Raw genomic sequence first — 22,336 nt, forward strand, 5'->3', positions numbered from 1 at the left:
GATTGGAGTACTAATATTTTAATATTTACTTACCAGTGTAACAACGCTATCAGTATCAAGAGTTAGAATTACTTTAGTATTTCTAGTTAATGTTTTATCAATAAAAATCTGATAGTCTTCTTTATTGGGCTCATTAGGTACAAACGAGATCTTAATATCGTTGGAACCATTACATGGATAAGCATTATGTGTTGAAAAATTTTGTTTGGTTCTATCTTTGTCACATTGAACCCCTATGTAGCAAATAACTAATAAAAAAAATTTTAACTTCTGCATTTTGCTTTTTACTTTCTTAAGACTTTAAATAATATTCTTTCTTTTTATCACTACCACAAATTTCCACAAAACTTAGATTATATAAATAAAACACTTTATAATAAAGCTGTACACAACTTCCAGCTCTTATTCCATGGGATAGTCATTGCCATCTGAACGATTTGCACCTTATCAGCTTTATGTTGCTCAATCCTGTTTGCCTAAACATATCGAGTTATATAAAAAATATGGAGATGAAAAAACCAAAAATAACATTTATAATTGCTTATCCCATACCAACCGATGACTTTTTTTATTTATTGGATCATTGGATGTCGCTGACCAATAAAAATACCAAGAGTTGCTTAAAAACCTGTTTGAGGTTAACATCTTGGTGAGAACTAAATTATTATGAACGTCTCCAAGATAAATCTAGAGGTAATAAAAACGATGTTAGTTCTTAGGTACTGATAATGTACATAATAGGCTGGTATTTTATGGTTTTTTTGATTAAGGTTGTCCTCTAGAGAATATTTGAATTTCTTAAAGTTTTCCTAGAAACTGTTCTCTAACTAAACTCTTAAACCAATATTGTAAAAATATTTTGTTAAAATACGGTGCTAATTCAATCCTCCACAAAGCTTCTTATTCAGGTATATTCAGGTGCATAGGTATAGGTACTATTATATGAAAAAATACTTTTGAAAACAAAACGGGCACCCAAAACTATTTCGAACAACTATGTAAATCTTAAACTAAAGAGGCTTTATTTGCATTCAGTTAATAAGAATAACTTATCTACGTATTAAAAAGCACTGGGAAGTAAAATAAAATGTTCCCAAATGGAAAATACAAAGTTATTTAAACACATTATTACCGTATCGAGCATAGATATTGTTCTATAAATTAATAAAAAAGTTTTATTTTTAATTTTTAAATTTTTTAATTGTTAATACCAACAATTACATCAAAAACAATCTTGAGCGTAGTTAGTGTATGGCCTGTCAGGAGGGGACTTCTAGAAGTCGTCGTCTATTCTTTTCGTCTCATTGAGCATCTATGGAACTTTCTAAGACTATGTGTAAGAATTGTACACCCTGTTCCGCAGAACATGCTAGAGCTTTAAATTGCTATTAAAGCCGAATGGGAACGTATTTCCCAGGAACTAAAAATAAACCTCGCCCAAAGCATACAAATAATTGCAGCAGTTATTTTAGCCAGAGAAGGCCACACTCGATATTATTTTTTTAAAAGTACTTAATTAAATCAAAAGAGCCCTTTTTTCGAAGGAGTGTATATTTTTATATTTATTTTAATATTATATTTTAAATATTAAAAAATATATAATTTGTTTTGCCAAAAGAAAAAAATATTTTTAAAAGGTTCATTATCGTCATCAACCTATTATCAGCTCAGAGTAAGAAGGCCGTTGTAATAAAAAATATTAAACCACAAGAAATATATTTATTCATATGAGTACAAAATAATTAAGGAATTGAATTTTATTAAATATCACATGTGTTTTTCGATCCAATGTTTATACTTTTCAACGTCGGTGAATACCACGTACTCTTCTGGGTTGCAAATGGCCACATCTACTCTTGACAACGTGACAGATACGATTCCTCTTACGTACCAAGCTCCTACTGCATCTGGATTGTCATCCCCTGTCTTGTCTGGGAGAAATACTTGGAAAGCACTTCCACTATCGCCATTGCATGCTGAGGTTCCTGCAAAAGTATTGCAATTGTTCGTTTATTTTTTATTCCACAACAAGCTAGCCCTTGACTGCAATCACACCTGGTGGTGATCATAATGCAATATTTCAAAGACTAGTTAGTGAAGCGATTGAAATTCGGAAGCACAAAAATTTAAAAGTGACGTTGTCAGTGTAGTGTGTCGAACAGTTCGTGAAGTACCGACAAAAAGAACACGAAAGCGGGTAGTCAGATTCTGCCCGTGACATCCAACTTGACATCTCGTACCTACGTAGGCCCGTCGTGACCACGATCCATGCAATTGGGTCGAAATATCGACAAATCCTAAATAATTGAACTATACTTAAGAAATGAAGTGCCGTCACATGTTACCGGCAGCGAGCTTATTCACGGGTTGGCAGGGTGGGAAGTCAAAATACTTCATAAACTCTCGGTTAATTCTACACATACGAAGTAAAAAGAAAGTTACCATTGCGATAGCCAGCACAGAATTTGTTATTGTTTTTAAGAAGTTTGGAATAGAAAACAGGATTGCTCTTTATGCAAGTGCTCTCGCCTACTAAAGGCATTTTGGCTTTTCGAAGCTGTGGTGCTAAAGCATCTGTGTTCTCAAATCCCCATCCTACAACCTGAAAGGAAACAATTTGGAGTAGGTACAAGTTTATGGATAAATGCCTGAGTAGACGGACCATCACCCTTACGCACACAATAAAGTTTATTATTTCCGCAGAAAATTTCTAATTAAATTAAATTAATCTTAAATATATTTTATCAAAAATATTTTATTATGACCGCCGATTGGCGCAGTGGGCAGCGACCCTGCGTTCTGAGTCCAAGGCCGTGAGTTCGATTCCCACAACTGGAAAATGTTTGTTTGATGAACATGAAGTGTTTTTCAGTGTCTGGGTGTTTATATGTATATTATAAGTATTTATGTATGTTATTAATAAAAATATTCATCAGTCACCTTAGGACCCATAACACAAGCTACGCTTACTTTGGGGCTTGATGGCGATGTGTCTATTGTCGTAGTATATTTATTTATTTATTTATTATTATTTTTGATCAGTTTTAATTTCTTCTATTATATTTGCACATACCGTTCCAAATATTTCCGTACCCGGTAGTCTTTCAACCGCTTTTGGATACCACAAGCAGGCTGGTTGTATATAGTCATTAAATACAGCTTCAGATTTCAATTTTAGAAGAGCAATGTCATTTTCTAGGCGTCTGTGATCAAATTGATCATTAACAACTATACTGTGTACCTGAAAACAGATAATAAATGGTTTATCTTAGTTAATTCATACGGCATATTTATTTTCTTTAAAATTCTTGTGCATTGTTGTCCTGATACTTTACATCTACAAGATGGGCTTCCTCTCTCATATTAGATTAGAATATGAAACTTGCTCATACTATACTTAAATTTCCTCCTACCTCTGTTACTTATTACTTCTTATGCTTTAAGTATTACTTATTCCTTTTTCACAACAATCAAGAAACTGTATTGTGGTTTGAGACAATCAAATAATAATAATTAATTTAACTTACTTCTCTCTCTACCGACTCAGTGTCTCCTCCAATTAAATTGAATTTCCCAAGGACGACACTCAGAGTCTCTGGCAGTGCTGGAACACCTCTAATTGTAACACAATGGGCAGCTGCAAAAAATATAGTTTATTATATATATATATATATTAACAAGGCCTTTTTTCACCGGCTAAGCTAGCTAGCTTTTGACTTCTCCGAGTCAAGAGAAAGTCCAATATTTTCTAATAAATGTTAACTATAAAATTGATTCAACTACTTTTTATTTGTTTTAAAACACACCTTTATAAACTCTTTATAGTATGACCTGGAATATATGCCATAACTATATTATTATTCAAATATGCTATTTTCTTAACACTGCTCTTTATGGTTTATTATGTATGGGAATTCAATAATGACTTACCATCTCAAGTCTTTTATGCCATGAAATTTTTTAATTTATTTTAATTTTAGTCAAATAATTATAGAAAATAGAAAGCACAAAAATTACTGATTGTTCAATGATTGATTTCAGCTACAAACATAAATAAAACAACATACCCGTTAAAACGTGATTCTTGGAAATGAGTGTTCCACCACAGATATATTTTATAGTTGAACGGTCAATTCTGTATAAAGCTACGTGCCATGGCCAGTCTCCTGGCTTTGTCAAAGCTCCATTAACAATCAGCTCAGTGTGTGTTACTTGTCGTCTTCCACAGTTCTTTTTTGGTTTTCTATCAGGACTTTCCGCCGTATCTTTATATCCTTGTATGAAGCCGTCAAGAATGCCCTGAAATTTAAGTTAACATCCTCTTCTTCATTTGTATTCCTAAGGTAATTTTGGACCTGCCAATGCATAAGTTTATAGAATGTGTTAAAACACATTTATTACAGTAAGGTTATTATACAATTGATGAATTTCTTAACGACAAGGTTGCTTGAAAGCATCCGGCTACGCTTTCATCTCTCACAAGATAGAAAAATGAATTTTAAAATGTAAAATGTAAAATTGGAAAAGACTATCTTTTGAGTTTCTTGCCGGCTTCTTCTCGGATGCCTTCCGAACCGGTGGTAGAGTCACTACACACAGACAGACTTGACGTTTCAAAAGTGCTTATATTAGGCCTACTTGAAATAAATGAATTTTGAATTTTGCAATTACTAAGCTTATCTCCTTAGCATTGCTGTTTTATGACTAATTAAAGTGCCTTTTCCATTTTGTAGTTTTGTAGTATGTCAAGAAATGTTCAATAGGCGTTAGAAAATTGGTGCTCTTCCCCCCTATGTCTCTGAGAACATTTTAATGGAAACGTATAACACAAGAGCCACGTTTATTACTTCCTTTCCACTAGTTACTACTAAAATACAATTTATGACTTGTATTTAAACATGCGAGTAATACAGGTTCAATACTCTCACATTCTGATCCATTAACTCTTGGAGCATTAGGCAGTTAGGTCAAAACTGCTCCATTTACACTACCCTTCCCATGTTCCTATCCGTGTATGGTCTCCACCAGTCTTATAGAAATGTGTCAGATATTGATCGTACTATGACTACGTGGACGCTGCTGTCCAACTAGTCATTGAAATATAGAATTACTGAGAAACCACACGTATTACTTACCACCCACGGCTTAGAACAATATTGTTTACTATTTATTACAACACTTGTTAAATAAGGAATTACTCCAGGTATAAGTCCCTTCACTGTAAGCCCCAATCCATTGTGTGCTTTAAAAAATCGTATTGAGAATGAGTTATCTGGGTTGACAGACACTCTAGCAAAACTTTTATCATTCTGAAAAGAAATATTAAGTTTAAAAATTTATTGATTTGAGTACCTACCTTAAATCATATTATCTACAAGATTATTATATATGTTATCTTTGCTTGTGTCTCCTTCATTACTTCATGCCACAATGACAGGTTGGGCTAAAATTTGGAAAGGATTCTTGTCTTAATGCATACTTTAATCCAAAAACATTAAATCCTGACAAAATTCAAATGTTCTTTCACAAAAAACTATAACCTAATTCCATGTGGATGAATGCGGATCTTGGTGATTTGGCAGAAATTTAGCATAAATATAGCTTACACTCTCAATTGAGGCATTAGTTTAAATTAGTCCCAACAAAATAAAAGTACGTACACAGCTATAACTCTATCACTACTCCTTAATTCATGTCACATTTATATTTCTCTGAACGGACAGAAACTATTCAGATATAAGTAACGATGCAATTTGTAAATATAAATTCTGTTTTAGAGTACTTATCAAGGAAAACGTTTATAAGGCCTTCTGGCTGGCTTAAGTGTATACAACTAGCTGCGCCACACATTGTTACCCGCGGTGAATAAGCCTGAGTACGTAAAGAAATTTCCTAGAAATTAGATTTATATATGCAGTATAAATCTAATTTCGAGGAAATTTGGTATTACAAATATCGTAGCAACCATGGATTTTCCCAGAATAATAAGTCAACCAAGGGTTAATGCAGAGTTAAATCAATATCCACTCCAAATCTAAGCCAAATCCATTTTGTAGTAGTTTTTCTGTGATAGAGTAACAAAGACGAGAAATCAACATAAACGTTCACGTTTAAAATCTTAATAGTATGATAAAAACAGGGACATCGAAACAAACAGAATAATTTTCAAATTTATATCATTACTATAGCCATTTCCCGTGACTTTTTCCGAGCATGTTTTATATTTCCAATCCCGCGGGAACTGTTGTATTTCAGGTTGTATTTCTTGCCAAATTTTTTAGAAATCTGTTTTTGGTTCAAGTGAGAAAAGGTCTAATAGACTAATAGAGTAAAATTCGAATGTATGGATGGTTTCTTACCAAGGATATACTTGCATCGCTATCGAATCTCAATATTATAATGGAATGAGCAGGATATTTCTTTGTTAAAAACACTGAGTATTCATTCTCCTCATCCGGAGACCGACCAGGTTCATATGAAATAGATATATCCTGGGAATCGTTGCAAGGGTGAGCAGCTGCTAATGGGTTACCAACTAGAGCCCACCCACTGTCGTTATCGCTATTCACTTTTGCAATAAATATTATAAACAAAATGGCTTGCTTCATTGTTCTTACTAAGTTTATATTGTTAGGTTTTAATATTCCATGTTTTTTTTTATTTAAGCTATTTCACGGAAAACAGGCAATCAATTTAACCTATCTATATTATGGAAAATATGGTAAATTTACATACATGTTGCATTTTATTGTACACGCATATATTGTCACTAATAACAAAACAAAATATTTATTTAAATTTTCGAGCACTTAATTATTGTGTATGTATATAATACATACACAATAATTAAGTGCTCGAAAATATCTTAAAAAAAAATTATAATATCACTTATATTACTGTTGCTTATTTTTATTTAATAAGTCATAGTTGTATTGTGATATTAGTAAAAGTATACATAATATAAACGTAAGATTACATTTTTTTAATTCCACTAAAAGCCAGGCCTTGACTGCAATCTCACCTTCTGCAATTATATTAAACCTATATCCAATTGATTTAAAAAAAAAAAATTATAAGTTATAAAATTGTTATAAAATTATACTGTTATAATATTTTAATTTGTTCTTTAATTAAAAGCTAATAAACTATTTGTTTATAACCAAGAATGATTAAATTTGTAAGAATTTGGTTGAAAAATATTAATTTCCACCTAATTTATCATCCTGTATAATTCTTAAAATGCAATAAAAAAATTTAAGTAGGTCGTAAGTCACTAAGCACTTCACATACAATACAAGTAGAATAAGTAATCAAAAATAAAAATAAGAAATTGGTAAAGGTACTAGAAGGTATGGATGGAATCACATGCACGACCTCTGCACAAGAATTAAAGTTACAATACACTGTGTCGCTGCAAAACTATACAGATCATGAATAAGACATTTCTCAAAACGCTCAGTTCGATATAACTTTTAACATTGCAAAAAAACTAATAAATCATACATCTTCTACCTCGTATTTTTTATTTTCTTTTGTGTTAATAGATATTAGAGATTATCATATATACACATACTACTACAACACTAGTTGTAATTGTTAGATGTATAATAAACAGGAAGAAACATTTCCATATAATCTCAGATATGATAAATATATTTGAGAGAATAGAGAAAGGTGAGGTTATCTTTAAATTCATAGTAGGCATTTATTTTGCGTTTCAGGAATGAGTTCTAAAACAACAATATTTTCCTCCTTTTCTCAAATTTGACTGGGTTTGGTCACGGTTAAAAAAATATGTGCACTTTTTTTATATATGTAATACATATGTTTAACGCTTTGATATAGCCGACTATGTTTATGAAGTATCTATTCAATAACTGAAACATATTCATCGAAAACTGCTTCAAACTTTGCAAGAAGCGCAAGATCCGCTTGGAGCCGTCATAAGCAAAAATAACTGGTTTCTTGCGATTTTGGTAAAAATGCAGAAAGTAGCTTTAGACAGAAATGGATTATGTACTTTCCTGTATCAAATCTCCAAATTCAAATATCCCCCAAATTTTTCTAAAATTTTCTAGGATTTTAAATTGATTTTTATATCTAAAGAAATATTGGATGGAAGCAGGCGTTACTTTGCGGAAATCCATGATATATTATGAACATATGGTTGTATATTGAGCATAACAAGTTATCACATTTTTTGTTTATAAAAGTGATCTTCATATTATTTGAATGCATGGAGAAACATTCAAGTACACGGCCAAAAATATATTCGTGCACAATATAATTTTAATTAGTGTCAATTAAATCTAAAATTAATTGATAGAGTACTGGATTCACACTCATAAAGCTTAAAAACAGAAGGAGATTCGAAAAAGGTACATTTGTCACTAGTTTTACATTAATTGATTGTGTTCATCCTGAATTTTAAATATATTTGTAGGTAATAAATAATGATTTATCACTACCAAATATATATAAAAAAAATTTTGGTTGACTGGAACTTATGTTCTCTTTCACAAACTTATCTGAACGCTTAGAAGTAGTTTTTATTTTTATTTTTAAGTTGATTTACAAATGAGTTAATTATTATCAATAATAATCTTTTTTCTTTAATTTCTATACTCCTCTTAAAAGTAATCAAAAACTCAGCTAAAGTTAACAAAATTTTAATGGGCCAAATGGGATTAATTTCTTTTGTGTACAAAATTGAATTACACTAAGTGACGAAATAGCATATATGTGTATATATTTCTGACAAGTGCAATCGAGGGCTAACTTTTAATGGAATAGAAAAAAAGAAAACTTAAAAAATGTGCAACGAACTGAAGACCTTTTTTCAAGGTTGTTTTAAAATGCATTTTGTACTACCTGCTAAGTCAGGCGTGTCAATATGGTGAACTTATCAAGCGAGATCAAAGTTATAAGTGCAAAACCTGTTAGAAATCAATAAAAAATATACAACAAACATTATTTTATACCAACAAATGCCGGTTGTAGATTTACGTTACTTGTTTTAGTTTATTAAAGCTACAGAAGTATTCAGATATAAATATGCACTATGGCATCGATGCGTGTGAACTTATTCGTACGTGCAGTTGGTGGCACTACTATAGCCGGTATATATGTAGCCGAATGCATTGATAAGAACATATAAAATTCAAAATTAATTTATTTCAAGTAGGCCTTTATAAGCACATTTGAAACGTCAAGTATGTCTGTTTATAGTGACTCTACCAGTGAAGTTCTTAGATACTATATATATATCATACAATGGTATTAAATTGAAGGCAGTGAGAGCGTCACATATTACAAATGCCTAAACTATATATACGATGTTGTACGATAACCTTTTGTTTTTATTTTATTAACTGACGGATTGTAGAGTTATTTTGATTCGGGTCTACCTCATTCTCGAGTCATTATGCTCAAAAGGTAGAAGTTTTATTCTTACAGCTCGAGGTCTTGGTTTGGGGCTTAGTATAATGATTTAGATAACTCAACAAGATAGTGGTCGCCAAATCTTAATGGATTAAACTAATAATTCAACCTCTACGTTTTTAAGTTACTTGGCAATGTTTCGCGCATTCAAATCAAATATTATAAGTTTAGATAATTTGTTTGCTTTATTACGAGTATAACAATTTTACTGTATTACCAGAACATAAATATAAACTGAATCACATAATTGAAATCATTTTAAATAATATTTGTTTCAGTTATATTATCTGAAAGTTGAAAAGGAAAAAGGAAATGTTTGACTTACCAAAAATATGCTTGCATCAGAGTCAAATTCAACTACTATATTGGTATGTAGAGGGAAATTTTTATTCAATGTAAGATTGTAACTATTTTCGTCGTCTGGAGGTAGACCAGGTTCGAAACTAATGTAAATATCATAAGTTTCATTACAAGGTATAATTGATACTAGTGGGTTAATTAGAACTGCCCACCCCTCTTCCTCCTGACCAGTACCTGTTGCTAAAGTAATTGCTAAGAGCATCAACAATTGCTTCACTGCCATAGTTTTATTGATGTTTACATACAAATTTTAATAAGATATGATCATATAAACAATATCCGTTTGTAAACACTTATTATAAAACGTAGTCTAAGGGCATTGTAAAAAATTATTTTAATTTTACTATTGAACTTTCTCAGTCAAGTCATTGTTCTGTTTTAAAACATATATATGTTTTAAAACAGATCAATGACTTGGCTTGACTTGGATTTCAGTACTTGGCATCATCACTTATGTACACTAAAATACATGTTTATTTTTTTTTTCACAAACGTGCACGAGTATTTCGTATTGCAGTTATAATTGTAATATTGATATTAACTCATCCACTGGTAATTTAAATTTAAATAAATGCCTCGATAACCTCCTTGACATACTTAGTTACATATAAGATTAACTTAGCGTTATATTTTGTTTTATACTAACTCAACAGTGGTGTGTTACTGTAAAATCAAAAATAATAATATCCTATAATTAAAGACAATCAGATTAATCCTAACCACCGCGTTGGTCTAGCAGTCAACATATTCAATTAAAAATAACGAAGTGCCGGGTTCAATTCCTGGGTCGTGGCAAGATTTGTTAGTTTATTTAAAAAAAAAATGAGCTAGAGTAAATGGGTTTGAGCCCCGTACCGCGGAGAGTACACTAAGCTGTTTGTCCTGGTCCAACTTACCCCTATTGGACCAGCGTGGTATGCTCTACAACTCTCTCTCCTATAAGAAAAGAGGCTGGTGTTCATGAGATGAATCAAATCATACACGCAAAATGTGAAATTTCTACGCTGAGACAACTCGTAGTGCCGCTTAAACGAGAGTCAGTTGCAGCTACGAGTAGTTAAACTTCGCACACGTTCACGAGTTCAAACGTACGTTTACATTCGTCTCGAAGAACGCGCAAAAATGTATTCATAGATTCACCCATGCGGCGCCTTATAAAGCCAATAAAGAATTTGTTGCATTTGCGTCGATATTAACGCGCCAATTTATTATTTCAAATACAAGTCTAAATTTATGAACGTCTACAAAAAAAGCTAAGAAAAAAAACTCTAAATAAAACACTCGTATATGTAATGATTTGTTCAGTTATTCTTTTTCATTTTTGTTAATAAAGGCAATTTTGATAAATCTCATTTATTAAAATTTTCAAACCTATGTTATGTATTCCTTTTGTCATTTAAATATTTACTTATGCGTTTTGTAACAAAAAAAAATTAAAACAGATTAAGGTGATGGCAACTATATAATATCCAGCCTACATACTGTTTAGGTTAAACCCTCATAAATTTGTATTATCAATGAAACTTACAATAAATTTACAACAAGATAAAAACAGTCGGTTAGACACCCTCAAAACTGGAATCTGTACTTTGAATTAGGTATATTAAAACATTTACATATAATATTATACAAACATAATTTTATAATAATAATAAAAAAAACCCAAGACTTAACACCAAATGCTATATTAATTTATTTACTACGACACGAATAACTAGACAGTGAACAAGAAAGACCGGTTACAGAACATAAAGCAATGTAAAGGAAACCCAAGTTCAATGAAACGTAGTAAATATACAAGAAAAAATTTATCTGATAGGTATTTACGAAAAACTTTTATCTAATTTCCGATACATGGTTTATTTATGCCTTCATACATATTAACAGCATAAACTACGAGTATAATTTGATTCTTCATTTTTCATGGCATTATAAAAGCAAGAAAAACAGTTGTGATATTAATACTTCTTTAGCTTTACCTTCTACATATTCTGTGGAATTATTGTGTAACGAGGAGTCGTCTGAGAAGTTTTCCGTGCAATTAGTACGGTCTAAGAGGATGCAAACACTCGATGAAGGCACTCATTCATGAGTTACGATAATATTTTGTTAGCGATAGATATCATGTGAATGTTTGATAATACAATTATGAATGTTTCATAATTGTATTATCAAACAAAGTTAGAACATCAACAAGTAATTTATATTTTACTCTATCTCTATTACTTAGCCAGTTTTTTTTTGTTATCACCATCTCACACTCGAGATCAATCAATTATCAAAATGCTTATTAGCTTATAAAGCTAATGTAATATAACGGAAATAGAATTAAAGATCGTTGTAATAGTCTCGTCGTGAAATCTCGACCGACACAGATATTTTATGCCGTCGATCATAAATTATATACCAAATTTATGAAATTGCTATATAATATACCGTCGAAATATATTATATACCAATTTCATAAAAAAAATACTTACCAATGTAATGTTCGTATCAGAGTCGAATTTTAATTCTATCCCTGTGTATTTTGGAAAATCCTTCATAATATTTACGAAGTACTTGTTTTCTTCTTCAGGTGGCAATCCGGGTTCATACGAAAGGGTTATAAATTGCGATTTGTTACAAGGAAAAACGTTCATTAGAGGATTTCCAAGCAAAGCCCATCCGTCGTCCTGGCCACTGTTTACTTTTATCATAAATATCAACAAGAAGGTCACTGTCTTCATAATGTGCCACATTTCTTATTCCAATCTTTACGGCCCCAAAATCTGAATTTAATACAGCATGCTGAATGAATGAGAATCTAATAAATAATTTAATAATCAATCAACTCAGATAATATTTTGTTTATGTCCAGCCAAATTATAACAACAGAAGACTGAGAAATACGTAAAGAACGAGGCAAAGCCGACTAATACCGAGTTATTTTGAAATGACAAGGCGCCTGCTGTGTTTATTCACAAAGTCAAGTCAAAGTCAGTGTTTTACAAAACAAAGCCGGCCTCAGAGAAAATCGTACAGGACAAACCATTATGTGAGATGGCCGAATGAGATATCATATTTATAATATTTTCCTACAATTTTTTCTGTAGAACAAAATCCTACAACAATCACGATACACGAGTATAAAATTTGTAATAAAGAAATTTTCAAGATATTGGTAAGATGAACAAAAATTTTAATTGTATATAAAGTTATTAGTAGTTTGCTATAACCTTAATTATTGACATGGATCAACCATCAGTAGGTCCCACCCTAAAGTAATTATAGTATTAAACCGTAAGTTAAAAACTATCGCTATAAACAGAGCAAATATTCGCAGGGCATGTAAGGAACACATCATTCAACGTGCCGCCCTGTGTCCATCAACCTCAGGCGTTCCCCCGGCGAGCTCTGCCACAAAAAGTATAAAAAAAAAAAACAATGACAGACATAGAACTTATCAACCATGTGGTAATGCTCAAATTATATATCAATCATTCATACTTCTTCAGGTAGCTCCCTAGACAGTAAAATAAGTTAAGTAAGATCTACTTTACTTTGACGTCAAAGCATTTCGATAAACGAATACGACTTTTAAGGCGAATGGCATAGATGAATGATGAGTAAACTCACTTTTGACACGTCATTAGTACCGGTGATTATTCAGAAACATTACTGTACTAAAGCGAATTATTTCTGGTTGATCTACATAGAAAGTAAAATAGTTTCAGTAGCATGGCAAAACTATAGATTGAAATCTTTGCTAATCAAATAAAAATAAAAAAAACATTGAATTCAGGCCGCAGTTCACCTCATTGCATTTTCTTTATATAAAACCACATTCATATGTGACAAAAACTCTTACCAGGTTCTGATAGCAATCCCTCCACCTTTTGTTTAATTGAGTGTCACAATATGAAAACCACCGTATAAGTGCTAAAAAAATTTCAAACTAACCAAAAAGGTACAAAGGCAATGAGGAAAATTGCAAATGTACATAACAATATTATTGGCATCCTGCACACGCGTCATAATAATTGTCAATAATCTGAATATTCTTAACAATATGGGATGAGTGCGTCTTTGAATATAATATATGGGCGTATTGGAGAATTGAATCTATACTAATATTATAAATGCGAAAGTGTCATTGTTTGTTTGTTTGTCCTCCCTTCAAGCCCTATTTTTGCAATCAATGAACTTGATTTTGGGCATAGAGTTGAAAGCAGGGCTCGGAAACCGGAAAAAAATTTAAACCGGTTTGGTTATTAAACCCGGTATTAAAATCATTTCGGTTTCGGTTTGTAACCGGTTAAACAGGAAAAACTTCAGTTCTCTTCGGTACTCTTCGGTGCGGTTTTTATTTAATTTCACTCAATCGGTTGTAATTAACCGGTTTTGCTATCTTTAATTTCAGGTCGTCACATTTTGGGTACCTAAATAATTTTTATTCCTAAAATGAAGCCTTTTTCTTTCAAACATCTTGATTGATAAGACCCAAATCTATTCAAAAAGATGTATAATTTATACTATTTTTGTATTTAGCAGCGAAGTGGGACTCGCACGCATCACGTACTAGGCTAGGCATTTGTCAAAGGGATTAGCAGGTCTTGCATAAACCGGTTAATTTCGGTTTTATAAACGTGATTTAATCGTTAAATCAATTAGAACGGTAACCTATAGCATTTCGGTTCGATCAATCATATACCCTGTAAAACGCAGAACATTAAAATTAACCGGTTATATAAATCAAAAAACTGGTTCTAAACCGTGGTTGATAGGAGGGAGATAGGCTACTTTTTATCACAGGAAAATACAGTTCCCACGGGAAAATAAAAACCCGTAATAATCGTATGTCCACATTTATTACGGTTTTAATGCGAGAAACAGCTATTTATTAATAAAAAGTATTCTCAATATTTATAATGGCAATAATATTGCAAGTATGTGGTGTACCATTGGATTTGTTTTTCTCTTGATAACTTATGATCTTCGTCTATGATAACCCTGCACCTCTACTGCAGTGGTACAGTGCTAAACTACGTGTACTAAGTGTGATTTCAACGCCCGACTGGCGCAGTGAGCAAAGACATTGCTTTTGGAGTCCAAAGCTGTGGGTTCGATTCCCACAACTGGAAAATGATTGTGATATGAACATGAATATTTTACAGTATTTGGATGTTTATTTTTATAAGTATTTATGTATATTTTTCATAAAAATATTCATCAGTCATCTTAGTACCCATACCATAAGCTAATCTTACTTTGGGGCTTGATGGCGATGTGTCTATTGTCGTATGTGTGTGTCGTATTTGTCGATGCGTGTTTTAATTATTTATTTAGCTTAAATTGATTAGCTTTTCATTGTGATTCCGTGTATATATCTATGCTGTAAATAATTAAACAGGAGTTTAATAAGCAAATTAAAAAAAATTAAACAGATTCTTGATATGTTATGGAAACATGCCTAGCGCTGTGCACTAAAGTGTTGCACGGATAGGAATGATTTTGATGGTGTCCTTTCAAGAATTTATTTTCGTTAATTGAGCTATAAGTTAGCCCTTTGGCACAAGCGGCTTCGATTTTTTTTTGCTAGTCCTTGCTGTGCGTTACTCCTAAAAATATATTTTACACATAGAAGAAAAAATCTTCCAGTTAAAAACTAAATTAAAAAACAAATTCGCTTATAAAAATATTATTTATTTACGTGAGAAATAAATAATAATGGTTGGTATTTAATTTCACGTGATATAGTTATCGATCCAAGGTTTGTACTTTTCAACGTCAGTGAAAACAACGTATTCATCTGGATTGCATAAAGCAACGTCTATTCTTGACAACGTGACAGACACGATTCCTCTTACGTACCAAGATCCAACAGCGTCTGGATTGTCATCCCTTGCTGTATCTGGAAGGAAAACTTGGAAAGCGCTTCCGCTATCGCCATTGCATGCTGAAGTTCCTGTAAAATTATTGACATATTTGAAATATATCGACCTCAAAATGACTGCTAATATCTTACTGTTAATATTATAAATGGAAAGTGTTCCTTTATCCTTCGATCCCACTGCAACAACGCAAACGGCCATAAGCCTCTTTATATCGCGGAATCATGCACGACTCCTGAGGTGAAAGTATAAACTCTATGAATATCCTAATTTGTAAGGCTGAACGGAATTTTATGTTATATTAATTTTGTATTATAGTATAGTAGGTAAGTATCGTAGCTTGATATAATCCAGGTGATAACTTTTACCCCTCAAATCAACATGCTCTCCGAGGTACGGGCTGATGACAACCGACATCCTAACTCCGGGCTGGTAATGCTAACCAACGACCTTTATTACAACAGATCATCCCTGGTATCAGTATTTTTTCTGACAAGGGCTTCTTAGTGAGCCAGTGCTCTTAGAAGATAATAATGATAATAAAAGATATAAAATTAACAGATAATATAATTAACCGATTACAAGTACACGTGTGCCCACATTCAGATAATTATGACAAATACAGTTAAATTGAAGCGTGAAAAAGTTTCATAGATGATTATTACTTAAACCGAAAATGTTAATGTATTGTTACAGGTTGGTACTTTTTGTTCCAAGGTGTTTAAAATGAACTAAGGCTGATGAAATGAGAACCACAATTCTCTGTAAAAAATAAAATTTACCATTACGATAGCCCGCACAGAATTTTTTGTTGTTCGTAAGAAGTTTAGAGTAGAAGACAGGATTGCTCTTAATACATGTGCTCTCTGATATTATTGGCATTTTAGCTTTTCGCAGCTGTGGTGCTAAGGCGTCAGTATTCTCGAATCCCCATCCTACGATCTGAAAGACGATTAAACGTTAAAATAACATGTATCATCACTTGTTTTGCTTTTTGTGATTTTAAGTTTGTGTGTCGCATTGCAGTTTTCACACTAGCATACGAACAAAAACCTTGATTTCGTATTATAATATGTTACTATCCTAACAAATAGGTAATTTATTTATTTTTTTATTTTTTTATTACACAAACTACTAAAATTATTATTCTTCGCATCAAGAAACTCACATGAGTTTATTTGGACGCTGCACATTTTAAATATTAACACACAGTTTAAATATATACAATATCATATATTAACCATTAAAAAGCAATACAGTATACAGCAGGTAGTACACTAATAAATCCAGTGTAGGTAATTCTGTACTGCGAGCCATCGCGTCGCTCAGTAGATACGAGCGACCGGTTTGGCGCTGCCCCGAATGCATACGTTATATAGGTGTTCCAATATTACTATGTTTAAAGGTTTTAAGTTAGATTTATTTCATGGTAATATTTGTTTAGAATGCATTTTACATTACTCTCCGTCACTGAATTTCTCAACGTTAGGGGTAGTTCATTTATTAATCTAGGTAGCATATATTTAGTGGTTCTCTTGCCGTAATCATTATTCGCTCCTGTAAGGTTTATTTTTTTTTCATGTATTCTTCTGGTTATTATTGCCGGCTTATACGTATTGTTTTCATTATATTTCAAAAAGTTCTCGATGAGTAATTGTAATTTAATTTTTTGTTTTACTGTGAGTGTTTTGCATTGCTTATAAATCCATGTATCGTCGTGTCTGTGTTTTAGTTTTAAATTGTGAGGTACAATTTGTTTAAAAATTGTACCTCACAATTTATCTTATCCATTCGGGGTTAAAAATTCAACCTTTGGGGTTTATTAAGACTATTAGGTAGTACGGTATTGTGTGTGTGTATGTGTGTACACTACGTTGAAAGCCGAAGGTTTTAGATTTTTAATTTATGCAATATTTATGCTAATAGTAGTTATGTGATTAAATAAAACTAAAAAGATGGTAACAGGTTATTTTACCGCACAAACTACGTTCGTGGATCTTACCTAAATAGAGCTTTATCTACTTTTTATATTGTACATATTATATTTACTTATATATTTTTTTTATATTGTTCATCTACTAAGTATATTGAAACTATTTACTTCGAGATACTAAGTAGGTACTGCTATTTTTCATACTTATTAATTTTTAGATTAAAACTCACTGTTCCAAAAATCTCTGTACTTGGTAGTTTATCAACGGCTTTTGGATACCATAGACAGGCTGGTTGTATGTAATCACTAAATACTGCTTCTGATTTTAGTTTTAGTAAACCTATATCATTCTCCAAACGTCGATGGTCAAATTCGTTATGAACAATTAAACTGAATACCTGAAAAATTTAAGATATAATATATATATTTATAAGTTTTGTAAACATGCATAACAATTAATAAAAGATATTCCATTGAACCATCACATAAAATCTCACATCATCAGTGCTGTTGAAAAGGCAGTAGTGGCATGCTTTTGTATGGATTTAAATTTAATGGAGGTTATTAAAAAACCGAATTTATATGTTTTTCATCTGTCAAGTGTCAGTTTACGAGTCCCCAAAACTACGATTCGCCGAATCGGTGTCATACATTTAGACGCCTGATGTCGTTAGACATCACAAGGGAGTTCGTGAAAAAAATAATCCGATTAAGGCGATTCCTAGATTAGGAAAAACGGGCATTAGTCTAACAGTAGACGTCCACAGCGGCTTATTCATAATATTCTTTACAGGATCATTTTCATTTTCAGCTTCCTTTGGCAGTAGTATGGTGCACTAATTGACGATGAGTATTAAATATTTAAGCAAGAACAGCTATTGTAATAACAATCATATAATTAATATAAACTTACTTCTCTTTCCTGGGAATCAGTGTCTCCTCCAATGAGATTGAATTTCCCAAGGACCGCACTCAGAGACTCTGGCAGTACAGGAACACCTCTTAATGTAATACAGTGTGCAGCTTAAAAAAAACTGAAATTAAAGTCTTTACCACTCCGTTTAGACAAATTTACTTTGTTTATCGAGTAAAAAGTACAACAACACGAATTTTAAGGAAATAACTCTTTGCTATTGGGCTTTGTGGAATAGACAACCTCATAGAAAGATAATGTATTTAAAAGGATTTGTGCGGTGAGTTTTATTTGCATATCTAACTCGTAAGTGAAATGGCACACATTATAGTTTGTAGTACGCGTCATATTATATTATTTCCTATAGACTTTCTTTTCTGGATGCTTAGACACAGTCTTCGCCTATAGACTGTATCATCTACATTGTTCTTGTAACTTCTAAAAATATTATGGATACAAACCGGTTAACACATAATTCTTGGAAATAAGTGTTCCACCACAAATGTACTTTATAGTAGAAACGTCAATTTTGTACAGCGCTACATGCCAAGGCCAGTCTCCTGGCTTTGTCATGGCTCCATTGACAATCAACTCTGTGTGCGTTACTTGCCGTCTTCCACAGTTTCCTTGTGGTTTCCGATCTGGACTTTCTGCCGTATCTAGGTATCCTTGTATGTATGTGTCTAGGTATCCCTGTAATATTAATTTTGATAGTAATTTACATTTTATTTGTTACTTGTGTACTCTTAACTTATTTCTATTTTTACTTCCTTGCAACTTCCGTCGCTTAATTTTTTCTGATGATTAATTACACTTTAGAAAGAGACCAAATTTTAAATCGATACAATTGAATCATATACCTACAGGAAAAATGCTATGATTCTTAAGTGATACCAGTGTTAAGTGAACCAACACATTTGACTTACCAAATACGGCTGGGTGCAATATTCCTGAGAATTTATAGTAAGGCTAGTTATATAGGGAACTATGCCCAGTGTAAGCCCCTTCACAGTCAAGCGAATGCCATCGTTCGATTTAAAAAATCGTATAGTAAAGGAATTATCAGGGTTGAGAGAAATCCTTGCAAAGCTTTTATCATTCTGAAATAAACCATTATTACATTAATTTAAAAGATTAAAAGCTAAAAATATTTATTTATTATATACTAGCTTTTGCTCATCTTTGTTAGGCTGGATTGTGGATAAAAGAAGTTCATGTCACTCTATATCGTTGATTTAATATGTTAAAAGTATTTGTAATCTCACTTACAATATTTCAAAAATCACGTCTAACTGCTGCTTTGTGAAAATATAAGTATATTTGCTGGATTTTTTAATATTAATAAGGATGTGACTATTATTTATATTACATAATCTATTGATATTTGATTTTGCTTACTGGATATGGCTGACATTTGAGAAAGAGTGGTTTTTGTGTGAGATACTTCAATGGGCTTCCAAATCTTCAAATATTTCAATATTAGAAGAAAAACTGATTTTAATGTATTTCTCAACGATATTTGACTAGGTTTTGTAAAGGTGAATACAATTGATAAGTTAGAATGTAAACATCATACATAATAAAGAGTAGCTAGAAAAAGTTATTCTTACCAGCGTAATGCTTGCATCAGTATCAAATGTGATTACTATATTAGTATGCAATGGAAACTCTTTGCTTATACTAAGTTGGTATTTATTTTCTTCATCCGGAGGTAATCCAGGTTCATAATTAATGTTAATATCATAATCACCAATACAAGGAGTATAGGAGACTGCTGGATTAATTAATATGGACTTTTGCTGATTCGTGGCCACAATAGCAATCACACACAGAAATATTGAATACTTCATAGTTCACACTTTCGATCATTAAATCAATGAGTTTTTGCAATTCTCTAATTATAATATTGCGTAGCGTAATTTTATCAAAAAACGTTGTTAATCTATAAATAGAAACATAAGGTAAATTATTTAAATATTAGCAAACCTACTTCAAAACAAAAACAATAGATGTTTTACTTGCCTTGGACACTTCTGAACACCAGCAATATCAAGTTCACAATACCTTGCCAGTCACACACTTAACTAAATACACGTTTCATGTTTCTATTGGAATGATGACGCAAATATCAGTTATTCAGTGTTTTAATATTTTTTTTATTTAAATAAGATAACTCAAGATTGCTCGCATCAGGTCTTTAAGCCAGGGTCAGACAAATTATTATGAGCAAATTTTTATTTTATGAAACTGAACAATCGGACGACAGTAGGGCTGAAGTTATAACTAATATGCTACCATGCCTTTAAAAAAATGTTTATAATGTTAATTAATTGATGAAGGAATAAAAATATATTAAAGTAATTAAAATATTACTAAATTCGTTTGTTATCAATACTGTTGCGAAATAAAAAGATGGGTAGGTACTATAACATGTTACTTCTTTAACAAGGTGTATTAAAGAATTAACATACCAAACAATTGATAAATTAATATATAGAAAAATTATAACAATCATAATTATTATCCGCCTAGAGCATTGATCTACTATTCTGCTCCGATGCGGATAGTCGGGCTTCGTCGATTATTATCACCTCTTAAGTAATAATAACCGAGATCAAAGGATTTATGAGCTCGACACAGGTTTGGGCACTGCCAATTTCCAATGAAACATGTAAAGTAGTAGTCTACTTGTCATGCTTTCATTGGAAGGAGCTACAAGGTGTTTACAGCAACAGGTATATATACCTTCTTTTCCTTCTTATCGCATCGTTCCCTCGACTTTAAGGATCGTGGCTCCCATGGGACCACAAAAGGGTGCGTCGGCTGCTTCTCTAGCAGCAGCAGGGAATCTTTCCCTCGATCATAAAAAAGTGATAATAAGCTTTTATATGCTGCTGGCGTTTTCTTAGCAATGTGACCAAAACAGTCTGGCCACCGCAGTCAGATGATGGATAGTTTTTTTTTCTTTAATCTGTTCTGGAGACATTACGCTTGTGTTCAATCCAGGACATGTTTTTATATAACAACAAAAGAGGCTTTCAAAGACCCCACGCGCTGACAATGTTACAGAAATTAGCAAGACCGAACTCGGTTAATGCCTAGACATCTTTTTAGGGTTATAATATAATAACATACTCGTATTATATTTATTACACCTTGAAGCATGCAAATTTACAAACAAGTTTTTAAAAAGTATTTTGGAAGGCATGCACAGCGCTAGGCAAACTTTACAAAAACCAATAAGTTTAGCATAAACAATATTTTATACTAGCTGTAGCTGCAGGCGACTTCGTTCGCGTTAATTGCGATTTTTGTTACAAATGCCGTGGGACCCGTCAGTTTTCCCGGGGATTATTTTGTATGAAATATAAAATAGGTGCTTTAATCATGTTGTATATAACCTATATGTTTCATCAATAGTTTTCTCAGCGCACGCACGCAAACCAACAAATATACAAACAAAAACAAATTTCCTCTTTATAATACTAGTAATGGAATGTTATGTAGGAAGCCCGTTGGATGAGAACTTATGCACTGACAAGATTATAAGTTAAATATAAATAGAATAACTATACCACTCCAATACTAGATAAGTAGCTAAGTAAGATAGGTCTAACTTTCTAAACTCAAGTAGATCCTCGCTTGAAACTGAATCGGATTCATTCAAATCAAATCCTACCGAATTAACTCCTTAACTTTTTCACTTGTTTTGTAATAATGCACGAATAAAATTGTTTTTATGTAGTCTTTCAACAAACATTAGTCAACAAAAAAATGCTTACTTATTTATGGATCAAAATATAGTCACCAGCATAT

At 32.1% G+C, this 22,336-nt stretch overlaps 3 protein-coding genes across 7 annotated transcripts in view; 1 reads left to right on the forward strand and 2 right to left on the reverse strand.

Annotated features, from left to right (window-relative positions):
• LOC120636990 overlaps positions 1-22,336 on the forward strand; it is a 350,702-nt gene that overhangs the window by 149,938 nt on the left and 178,428 nt on the right. The window lies entirely within an intron of this gene.
• On the reverse strand, positions 1,727-13,849 carry LOC120637029 (chymotrypsin-C-like). Of its 5 annotated transcripts, none has more exons than XM_039908619.1 (8): positions 13,652-13,849; positions 12,282-12,572; positions 5,136-5,309; positions 4,068-4,299; positions 3,528-3,637; positions 3,074-3,241; positions 2,443-2,602; positions 1,727-1,985 (listed from the first exon to the last, which is right to left on the reverse strand). In XM_039908619.1, exons 2-8 carry the CDS (start codon positions 12,540-12,542, stop codon positions 1,768-1,770), a joined length of 1,323 nt encoding a protein of 440 aa, XP_039764553.1. In that variant the 5' UTR covers positions 12,543-12,572; positions 13,652-13,849; the 3' UTR covers positions 1,727-1,767. The 5 variants fall into 5 exon arrangements, with proteins under 5 accessions (XP_039764553.1, XP_039764569.1, XP_039764562.1 ...); XM_039908635.1 differs by having other exon boundaries at positions 12,282-12,591; XM_039908628.1 differs by lacking the exon at positions 13,652-13,849 and having other exon boundaries at positions 12,282-12,749.
• LOC120637080 (chymotrypsin-like elastase family member 2A) lies at positions 15,403-20,454 on the reverse strand. The gene is made up of 7 exons (XM_039908703.1): positions 20,131-20,454; positions 19,447-19,620; positions 18,982-19,213; positions 18,521-18,630; positions 17,838-18,005; positions 16,457-16,616; positions 15,403-15,748 (listed from the first exon to the last, which is right to left on the reverse strand). Exons 1-7 carry the CDS (start codon positions 20,368-20,370, stop codon positions 15,528-15,530), a joined length of 1,305 nt encoding a protein of 434 aa, XP_039764637.1. The 5' UTR covers positions 20,371-20,454; the 3' UTR covers positions 15,403-15,527.

The sequence above is a fragment of the Pararge aegeria genome, chromosome 1 (genome assembly GCF_905163445.1).
Source record: "Pararge aegeria chromosome 1, ilParAegt1.1, whole genome shotgun sequence".
Taxonomy (NCBI): domain Eukaryota; kingdom Metazoa; phylum Arthropoda; class Insecta; order Lepidoptera; family Nymphalidae; genus Pararge; species Pararge aegeria.

Coding starts and splice junctions, on each gene's coding strand:
- LOC120637029 (XM_039908619.1), bottom strand. CDS start 12,542: ATGTGGCACATTATGAAGACAGTGACCTTCTTGTTGATATTTATGATA. Junction 3,638..4,067: donor CAAGAATCACGTTTTAACGG/GTATGTTGTTTT, acceptor TATTTTTTGCAG/CTGCCCATTGTGTTACAATT. Junction 1,986..2,442: donor CTGTGCTGGCTATCGCAATG/GTAACTTTCTTT, acceptor ATACTTTTGCAG/GAACCTCAGCATGCAATGGC.
- LOC120637080 (XM_039908703.1), bottom strand. CDS start 20,370: ATGAAGTATTCAATATTTCTGTGTGTGATTGCTATTGTGGCCACGAAT. Junction 18,631..18,981: donor CAAGAATTATGTGTTAACCG/GTTTGTATCCAT, acceptor GTTTTTTTTAAG/CTGCACACTGTATTACATTA. Junction 18,006..18,520: donor CTGATTCCCAGGAAAGAGAA/GTAAGTTTATAT, acceptor TAAATTTTTCAG/GTATTCAGTTTAATTGTTCA.